Below are 10,450 nucleotides of genomic sequence, written 5' to 3' on the forward strand. Positions count from 1 at the left end.
CCTATCTACTCCCTCTATTCATATTATTCCCTCCTGTGTCCCCGTCTTATAACTGTGCAATAATCACATTTATTTGCCCAGACCAGCGTCTATACCACCAATCTTGGTCTCTGCTTCGACAGTAAATTACATTTTGAGCAGCACACAGCAAAGCTTGTACCGTCTTGTTTTTATCATCCCATAAATATTTCTAAAATTATATCTATTTGTACTTGAGACGATTGTATGCTTTTATCTCGTCATGCCTCAACTACTGTTACAGCCTTTTACCTGCCTGAGCCAAAACATCTAATTGATAGACTCAAGGAGGATCAAAACTAAGCTTCCAGGCTTTATACCAATACAAGAAAAATTGCCTGTTTAAACCTTGAACATATGAAGATTTGATCTAATCAATTTATTGGAGTAGACTTGTATTTGAGGGCAGTACCTGAGTAAATCGTTCTTCAAGGTTGCAAATTTCAACCTCTAAAACAGCAGTGTTTTTAAGTTGGCTTGGTTTTGTAGGTGAGTCACACTTTCCAGGAACTCTCAAAAGGTTTTATTTGTGACCCTTGGTCATGTTTTTGGACATTGTCCTGACAAAAATGAGCAAGAGGATGGATGGATTCTGATTTGTTCACACGGCATCAACTCTAGTTTCATTTTCCATTTTCATTCAGATCACCCAGGAGACAATCTCCATCGATAGATTCAGACCGACGCCATGCAATCAATTCTCTCGTATCTGGGGTTGCAGTGCTTGGATGTTTCAGCGGCATGTATAGCATGGGACCCCTTGTACCTGTCACTTCCTATATGTCAGGTAATTCATCTTTCTGCTGATACAATCATCTGGGCTCATAATTCATTATTTGTCTCCACTGCAGATGTACAGTCTCTTACGTGACAACAATAAATAGAACTCTGAGTGTTTCCACTTATTTACTCAAAAAGCAACAAACCCAGGACCCTCAAGGACCATCAGAGCTCATTGTGTAAAAATTAAACATATTCCTCATTCTGCTCACAAACTCAAAATTCAGCTGGAGAGATTACATTTCATGCTAAATTAATGGCTTTGCATGTAGGCAGGTATAATTAATCATTTGTTGGGTTCTTTCTCCTGCTCTGAGCTCTCTGGCCCCCTCTCAGAGACCCCTGCACAAAAAAAACATCTTGACATTTTTGTAATTACACCTTTTCTCTCCAGCACCAGGCAGCTCAGCAGCTGTTGACAAACTGAGGGGTCACATTGGCTCAGCGCGAGTTTAATAAGCCTTTTAAATATGGCAACAATGTCGCACTTTCCTCGACAGATTGTGAGGCTGAAAATGTGCTTAAAAAATCCCATTATATCCAACAGGTCACAGTCACGACCATTTAAACCAATACTATTTTCAGGCTTGATTACAGTTTTCTTTAAAACTGCTGTGATGAAGCAATGTAAGCAGTGTCCCCTGTTTGGCATAAATGGTCCCAGCTTTGAGGTGTGGATCATCAGCTCTAAAAAACTGAAGTTATCGTGCTGTTTTATCGGTTAGGTTTGAGAACTTTTTTTCATAATTGTTGTGGAAGATTCTGCATTTAAGGCAGGGTTGGTAATGTTTGGAATAAAACCAACATACCTTACATAACCTCTTCAATTTTCAGATGTTTTTACTAGACCTGCTCTTCAAACCAATTTCCCTGAGTGAGGGTTGCCCCTCAGAGATCTTTGGAGTATAACTAAAGGTTGATTGATTACATGATTGATCTTCAAAAATAAATGTTCCATGTAGCTTCAGCTTGTCAGATGTGATGTGGCTAAAAATACAATTTTGAGGTACTTTGCTTAGCTTTAAAGCTTTTATGCAAACTGAAATAGAAATTGGGGTTCTTGTTTTAAGGAACAAATTGTCTCAGGACTGTGTGGATGTTGTGTACTTAAAGGCCTCGACTCACTCTCTTCAGCTGTACTCTGTGGTTTAACCACCTGTCAGAGTGTTTTAGTTGGTAATAAAACAGACTGAAATGAATACAGACATGTATGAGCTACATAAGCAGACCAGGTTATCACCTAAAGACTGACTTTATCTATAAAGTACATTGTGATTTTTTTTAATGCCTGTTACTGCTGCCACAGGGTATGTATCAGATGATCAACTGAACGCTGCAGAAACAGAGCTTGATTTTTATTTTCCCAAAATTCCTAATTAGTGCGATGTTCGCTAGACAAAAAAATCCTCTTCACTCGTGTACAAGACAAGATAAGCAAACCCAAAAGGAATACCGCCTTGTCTACTGTCTCTCTAGGATCTAACAAAAAAAGCTAATGAACAGCTCACAGTAGCTTTACTTGGTTATCATTTTCCATGGGCAGAACTTTATCTCACCATCTCACCATGTATAGATCCATCTGTTTCCTGTTTACTTCTAAACATGCAACCACTCTAACTTACACCCCCATGGCTTTAGAACTTTTTGCATTGCCTCAGTCCACAAGTTTCTTTGGGGTGAAGATGTCTTCTCCTACTCTGCCTCCACAGTCTGGAGCAGCCTACAGCAAGGACTGAAGCTGTCCGGCTCCATTCCTCTCAGGGATTTTAAAGTATTTTATCAAAACCTGGAGAGAGAGCCTGTGGGAGTTTGTTTCCATACATAGCATTTAAAAGTCTGACTGTCACTTTTCAGTGTTGAATCTCCTATTTTGACTTATTTTCAACTTTTTTTTCCTTATATTGGATTTTCTGTCAATCTGTAGCTTCATGTTGTTTTGCAGCTATAGCCTTAACACAGTCACTCTTCAAGAAGTTTCAGCATCTGGTGTTGCAACTTGAAGCCAAATGCAGAAGTGCAAAAAACTGCAGTTCCTCGAGAGTCCACTTGAGGCTGACTGCAAAAGCAAAGGAATCTCCATTAACATACATGTTGAAATGGCCATTTTTACAGAAGAAATAAACGTTTTTAAAGCCTGGTTTTGGTCTGAAAGTTGTTTTTTCTTTACATGTAGCCTCTGTACAGGGGTGAATTTATTTTATAACTTTGCATAATTTGGGGCAAAGCCGATTTGAAAGATAGTGGTCTTAATTCCATCTCTTTCCTGTTTTTGAATTAACAAGAGTTAGATTGAGATAGCATTGCATCCACCATGGTTAGGCTTCAAAAAATGCCTCTTCTGAAACCAATGGATGATGTCACTGATGAAAGATGTCGCCTGCTAACTAGCAAAGAACAACTGGCTTGGTCTGAAGCGCTACATTGATCTTGGTTTGTCCATTGAGCTTCGTTGCTTTTGAGTTACTTGTTCCACAACTATTTCAGTCGCTAATGAAACAGCAACATTACAAGCAGAGCACAAAGCTAACACTTTAGCGAAGACCAAAAACCGACCGACAGATTCTATCATCGCCTCCAGCAGAGAGGCTGCCATATCAATGCCTCCCTCTCTTCCCATGATAGAGATCTGTGGCCAGAGACGGCATCCATAAGGTCAAACCATTTCCTGTTCTGTCTTTGGACTCCACTCTGGCTGTTATGGTCTTGGCCCTTTTTGTAGTTGCTCAAAAGCTTTCTTTTTTTTGGGTATGCCAGTCATCATTTCTTCTGAAGACCTTTTGAGTTTTATTTTAAAAATGAATAATCTAAATGGTTGCAGTGAACTGTTGTTTCTTAAAGGTACAGTATTGAACATATATTTTTGCTTTACCCTACAGAGGATTTTATTTAGCACAATGACTGTAGACTCCTTTGAGATCCAGGTGAAATCGCTCACAGCTACTCGGTCCACAAAGGGGAGTCTTTTCCATCGGAAGTCTGGAATACTGATTTTGTCTCCCTGCTGATGCAACTCCCACTTGGGTCACACGCTGCTGCAGATCAGACACATTATTTAAGACGCAGGGGCATCAAACATCAAACGTCTACCTAAGAGGCTAATGCAGTATCAATACACATGACCTCAACGGCTCCTCCCATAGGCTCAGACAATTAACGGCTTAATCATGAGGCGCACACAAAAGGCAAGTCCCATGTATTAGAACATACCTGCTCATTCAGCATGCAGAGTTACGCACGCCATAATTAATTTGGCATTAAGGCTGGATTGATGTCGCCTTCATGATGCAGACAGCCAAGCCATAATTGCCTCTGGTGTTGCATGCACAGCTTCGCCTCATTACTGAAACAGATGCTAATTTAGCCGGGCGGCTTCAGGTTGTCAGGTGTGTGTTATGTGTGTGTGTGTGTGTGTGTGTGTGTGTGTGTGTGTGTGTGTGTGTGTGTGGATGGTTCCACTGCGTTGAGCTACATGTACTGTTCATTGTAGAAAGGATGTGAGGGGATGAAAATACATCATAATATGCAACATCATGTGCATGAGGAAAGTCAAATATTTTCTTTTTTTTCCTGAGGATCTTTTAATCATAATGGGGGGAAAAAAGGAAATAATTTCTGCGTGAGGAGAAACAGACGTAATAGCTTGTGAAAACAAACCGCTCGGCTGAATTATAAAGCTGTTTAACTCAATTACTTACTTTTGGACATTTTGTTTTTCCTGTTGCTCGATTCATTAGGATAATTTTTAAGCCTCGTTTCATGTTTCTACATAGAAATAAACACTTGATTTAGATGAACAATCATTTTTTATTCTTTTGACAATAATCCAAATGACTCCATTAATGGCAACGACTGTGAGATTAACTACACTCATATAAACAAATACAAAACTACAAAATACATTTTCCCCTCTGAAGTTCAGTTCTTTGACCACAGCAATCTGTGCAGCTCTTCACTGAACAGCTGCTGGATTTCCCTGGCGGATTGCTAGTTTTTTAATGTCGGGGAGACTAGCGCGTCGGAGTCCACTCCTCGGAGCCTCACATCTTCCTCGACCTTTTCTTGGGTCTTTGGTTGAATACAGGCGAGGTCCCCATTAACGAGTCGGGCGAATGGGAAGCGTAGCTGCCTTCGGATGCCGCCCCTGCAGGGGAGGGCGCCATGGCTCCTCCCGATTCGCTCATGGTGGACATGGGCCCGCCCTCCTCGAACACGTCTCCACCCAGGTGGTGGTGGTGGTGGTGGTGGTGCTGATGATGATGCCCGGCGCTCTGGCCTTCGTCGGTGTCCTGCGGCTCCATTTTTACCTGCGGCCACAGTGGGGAGTTGTTGGCCCCGCCCCCACCTTAAAGCAAGACAAGAACACATTTAGCAAAAGTCACCAAGAGGAGACTGAAAGAATTATGATACGTCAGCATCAGCTGCTTCTGTTTTCTGATACAGTTCAGCTGTTATGATCAAGCTTACAGAAGTCTGAAATATCTGAACATTTTCTGATGTGCGTTAATATCATGTAGTAAAATCAAGGTATTGGATGAGTTAGAATGACTTCACCGAGTGTTTACAACACTGTCTGCACTGTCTGCTACTCCTGAAGCACAGAATCACAGCTGAGCAGACAGCGGTCAACACCAGGACTGGTTGATAATCATACTTTATACTAAATAACATATTTCATATAGTTCAAAGAAAGCAACCTTTACCGAGCCAAAATCTGTACTAGGGGTGCAGAAATGCAAAATTTTTCTCTAATCGATTACTCTTCCCATTGTTAAAGCCAGTACTCGAGTAATCGTTTTGTTGTTCTTTTTTTTTCTGTGATTCTTTTCCCCCACGGGAGGCCCCGCCCCCAACTATGACGCGATGCCGACTGTATCTATTGATAAATTTGAATCTTCTGGATTTTAATAATTGTTAGTAAGAGGCCTTTGTATTAACATTCAAATATGACATTTCTTACTTCAACAGACAGCAAACACAGATTTATCTTCTGACCGTTTTAACACTTTATTATAATTAGAGCAGTGAGTGTGGTGAGCGGATGTTACATCAATGTGCACTCAAGGCACGTTGAAGCTGTTTTGACAGCAACATTGTGTTAACAAAGACTCCAGTCTGCAGTGTAGAGCACACTTTACTCTGGTTAATGAAGTTACAATAGAACAGGTGAACTGTTTCATCTTTCTCCTCTGTGCATAATGACACACTCTCTCAATCTCGCTCGTCCGTCCGCTATGAGCTCTGTCTCCCTATAAGGTTGTTCCATTTTGTAGTTCTTAAAAGATTTTAAAATAATCATCTAAAATTCCTAAATATAGGAAAACATCTAGTTATGCTGCTCTGTCCTGGATGATCAAACGTCATTGGTTTAGCGGAGTAAAGCGGTAATCGCAAAGTGAAAGTCCTTCTTTTTCTGTGGACTTAAAAGACAATTTGAACTGAACTTTCGTAGATCATATTGCATATTTCGTTTGTTTGGGACTTTTTGTTCATTGTGTATTCATAAAGGGGTAAATTAAAGGAATATTTTTGTTAGGATGGCAGCATACGCTTTGTTTGTCATCTATTTTCTTTTTGCGCTCGTGCACCTGAAGTTTTATTTCTGTTTGAGAGTGCTCGGGTACCCGAGTACTCGTTTGCACCCCTAATCTGTATCACCTCAAAAATCTTCTTATCTCACACATGGATGGGAACAACATAAATACAGTTACTCCAAGATAAAATCAAACTTCATTTATCTCAGCTGAAGCAGCAACAAAACTAGTAATGAAAGTCTGGCTCGACCTTCACTTGTATCATGAACTTTTTTTTTTTTGATGCTACAACACCACGGGTGGTATCTTAAGCGTGAGGGTTCAACCTGGGGAGTCTGTGCACTTCAGCCTATTGATGCCCGATGTTTAAGAGAAAATCAAGCAACCAGGTCTATGAAGACAAGACAAAAAGAAGGATACACATTTGAAATACATTTTTGGCTTTTTACCAAAAGGGCTAAGGGTTGTTCTGCTGGGTGCTTTTGGAAAAAGAAAAAAAAAAGCTGCTAGTGGGCATGGAAGGTTTCTTAATGCAGAGAGAAGAGGCCAAGGCCACCCCGCTGTCTACCACCTGTGTGTGTGTGCAGGAGGAGTGCAGGAACAAAAAGGTTGTGGCTAACTTGCAACAGAACATATGCCTGGTTTTTGATTTCTTAATCCAAAGATTAGTTGCTTTGTGAAACAGATGTAACAGAAGGAGACAAGCAGGAGGAAGAGGGAGCATTCTCAAATAAGCCACTACACTGTAGACATTATCCAAAACCTTACAAGAAAAAACTCATTCAAATTCACAATACAACAAAGATGGCAACCCTCGATTGCTAGGGTATAAATTTCACAGAAGAAAGCAGATTATTGGTTAAACAGGAATGCTGCTCTCACCTGAGGTGTGAGGGGAATGGTCTGCATCCAGGCCCCCAGCCAGCCTCTCACCATGGGCCCCAAGGACCCCCATAGGCAGGGCCTGGTCCCCAGAGGCCAGGTCGGCCTCAGGCTCCTCACTAACGGGGAAGGAGATGTCACTCATGGGCTCTTCCTTGATTCTGGGGGGCTTGGCGTCTTCCAGAGCTTTCTCTGGGTTAACCAGGCGCTCGTAGTCCTCGGACAGATCCTTACTCACCTGGAGGAGGAACAGGTTTACAATTTCCATTTTTATGGTAAAAGTTCAGAGCTCATCACATGTTATTTTTACAACAGTTTGATTTCTGATTAACTGTGACCCACTCCTGACCTGCACTCACCTGCAGCATGTAGCTGTGATAGTCTTTGATTCGGACTTGCCAGAAGCGCTGCAGGGCCAGCACGCTGCCTATGCCCGTCTCGTGGAACACCTGCTCCACCACGTCTGGGAAGGGGCTCGCTCCCAGCCGAGCCTCCCGGTCCACGGCCACTCGCAGCAGGCGTGTGACGCGCAGGTAATGCTCATGGACCATGTCCGTCAGGGTCTCCAGCACGCTCTCCTGGGCTGACTCGAATCCAGCATGGGCCAAGACAGTGGCTACTGACTGATAGAGGAACTGTCTGCAGGAGGGCCAGCTGAGCTCTGTGACGGGCTCACCTTTACCCCTTTTTAGGAGAAAACGAGGGAGAATTTAGCAAGTATGATATCTGTCAAATTAAGTTTAATACAAATTCAACTTAACTGATAAGGAGACGATTCAGATGTAATATTAATTGACAAAGCTGAAGTAAACCAGCTCAACTTACTTATAAAAGTCACTCTCTGGGTCACTGTGTCGGAGCTGGAAGGGCTGCCGGGGGGCTTTGCTGTCCACAGGCAGCAGGTCATCTGGCATGACCGGTGGGGTGGGAGGACGCAGAGGCAGGCTGGCATCCGTCTCCTCCAGCCTGCTCCCCCCTTCAGGCAGCCCTGTGCCCTGACCCTGACCCTGGGCCTGAGCCGTCGCCAGTAGACCACGAAGACGGCGGGCGTGCTGACACAGCTGCACTGTGTGGATGGTGAGGCTGCAGGGCTCCGACGGGATGTCCAACATGGTGGTAGGCCTCGGTCGCTGGGCCGAGGGCTGGTGCAGGGGAGGGTCCTGCATCTCCACGGAGCGGAACTCGCGCTGGAGCAGGTCAAAGGAGCTGCGACTCGGAGGAGCCCCCGCAGGTCCGGGTATCTCACCCCAGTAACGCATCATGATGAGTGATCAGGGACAAGAGTCTGAAACTGTTGGAGGTAGTTCAAAAGGTAGAGAGGAAGTCAGAGTTACCATTTATCAAGGATGAGGTATAAACAAAGTCTGATATCAAGATGAGGCGTTCAAAATTTCTAATTTCAGACACATACTGTACCTAGTGGTGTAGAGCAGGTATACAGAGTGTATCCACTTCTTTTTCAGTCTCCATAGAGTAAACCCTCTTCTAAATCCTTACTGACAATATTTTCTAGTAAGCTGCAATTCTTGTCCTCAGATGGTGAAGGGATGACCCTCCCTACTCTGTCTTTAATTGGCTAGTACGCTCTAACTAAAAGCCACTGTTTTTAACAGAGGCCATTTATCCTATAGACTTAGACTTAGACTTTCTTTATTGTCATTCAAACGTGTACTTCACAGTGCAGATAAGAACAACATTTTGTTGCATTTGACTCGTTAGTGCAGGATAAAAACAGCAGCAAGTATTTACATAGAAAAAATAAGGTGCTGATATAAATAGATATAAAAAGAAAAGCTATGAGTAAAATGTCTATCCAGATAAATATATTGGACGTTTGTGATGTATGTTATATTGTATTGTACAGTCCAGTGAGGGAGTCCTGTGTGAGGGTTTGAGGGGGAATGGAGGGATTCTTTTTAGTATACTATAGTTCATTATACCCACTTTATTTATTTATTACAGGCACCACTACACCACTGCCTGTACCCAAATAAATAAATAAAAGTTTACAAATGTCTGTGTCTATTTAAAATCCTGGAAATGTTTTTTTGCTGATACTGAGTTGCAATTAATTTTAAAGTACCAAGTAATAATTACTGAAAATATGAGTTACTGATCGCTGAATGTGCAGCTATTGCACTGAGGTGATGGCAGAAGAGCACAACAGACCATTCTTTAAGACCTGTTAGGCAATTCACTTGTTCACTGTTTTGAATCCATCTGATGAAATCACATCACACTGACGTCATCATACAAGTGCTGTTAGTCAGAAAACACTGCAGGGAAAAGTTGCACCTGATGTAAAGGTGAATTACATTGACTTTCTTTTACTATGAAGTCGAGGTTTAAAGAGTTTATCAGTTCAAATTAAAGAAAATAAAACAGAATGGTTTCACTAGGACATTTGTTTAAGTTATTTTACTACACGAGATAACAAATACAACCTTCTTTTATCAAACCACAGGCTATCTGACCCAGGACAGATAACTAATGTTTTATATTTACTAATTAAATGTTATTTTTAGAAGTATAAAAGCTTGTATTACTCACATTTATCAGAGCTGGATGATACGTCTGTTAATGTTTTGAACCAATGTATTTACAGGAAGTTGCACAGGAAGTAGATTTTGTGGTGCTCGTTGTAAAAATGTTCGGGTGAACTAAAGAAGATGTTTGATTCCGCAACAAAATCGTTTATTTTTATTGGATAAATTATACATTTTACTGTCATACAGTGTTTGTGTTTTCATATTCTTTTCAATGACTTTTTGCTACATCACAATGAGGGACAAAAAAATGATTAAAATATAAATAAATACATGTTGGGAGAAATGCATACAATAATGTATAAATAAATAAATAATTATATAAATGCATCAATAAATATATAAATAAATATATTCATATATGTATTTATGTATTTCTGTGTCCATGTTGTACAAGGAAAAGTAAATATGTAAATTAAGTGGGCCGTCCTAACATTACTGAAGTAGGATTGGTCAATTTTGAAAAACAGACAGAAGCAAATTTACATATATACTTTTCATCTTACGACCTGGACACAGAAATAAATAGATGTGTAAATGTAAAAATACGGAAATAAATTAATAACTCAATTAATGTGGAAATGTATGCATTGATACATATATAACTGTAGAAATACGCTAATAAATGAATAAATATATGTAAAAAATAGATAAATAGGCTTTTTCATTAACAAAGTGTATTTATTATTTATT

The 10,450-nt window shown here is 41.0% G+C and overlaps 1 protein-coding gene across 2 annotated transcripts; it reads right to left on the reverse strand.

Moving 5' to 3' along the window:
- Window positions 1-4,582: 4,582 nt before the first annotated feature.
- supt7l (SPT7 like, STAGA complex subunit gamma) lies at window positions 4,583-9,871 on the reverse strand. Of its 2 annotated transcripts, none has more exons than XM_020641598.3 (5): window positions 9,762-9,871; window positions 8,037-8,502; window positions 7,571-7,895; window positions 7,212-7,449; window positions 4,583-5,140 (listed from the first exon to the last, which is right to left on the reverse strand). In XM_020641598.3, the coding sequence occupies exons 2-5, from the start codon at window positions 8,471-8,473 to the stop codon at window positions 4,836-4,838; spliced, it is 1,305 nt and encodes a 434-aa protein (XP_020497254.2). In that variant the 5' UTR covers window positions 8,474-8,502; window positions 9,762-9,871; the 3' UTR covers window positions 4,583-4,835. The 2 variants fall into 2 exon arrangements, with proteins under 2 accessions (XP_020497254.2, XP_065822757.1); XM_065966685.1 differs by lacking the exon at window positions 9,762-9,871 and adding an exon at window positions 8,628-9,706.
- Between the last annotated feature and the right edge of the window lie 579 nt (window positions 9,872-10,450).

The sequence above is a fragment of the Labrus bergylta genome, chromosome 18 (genome assembly GCF_963930695.1).
Source record: "Labrus bergylta chromosome 18, fLabBer1.1, whole genome shotgun sequence".
Classification (NCBI taxonomy): domain Eukaryota; kingdom Metazoa; phylum Chordata; class Actinopteri; order Labriformes; family Labridae; genus Labrus; species Labrus bergylta.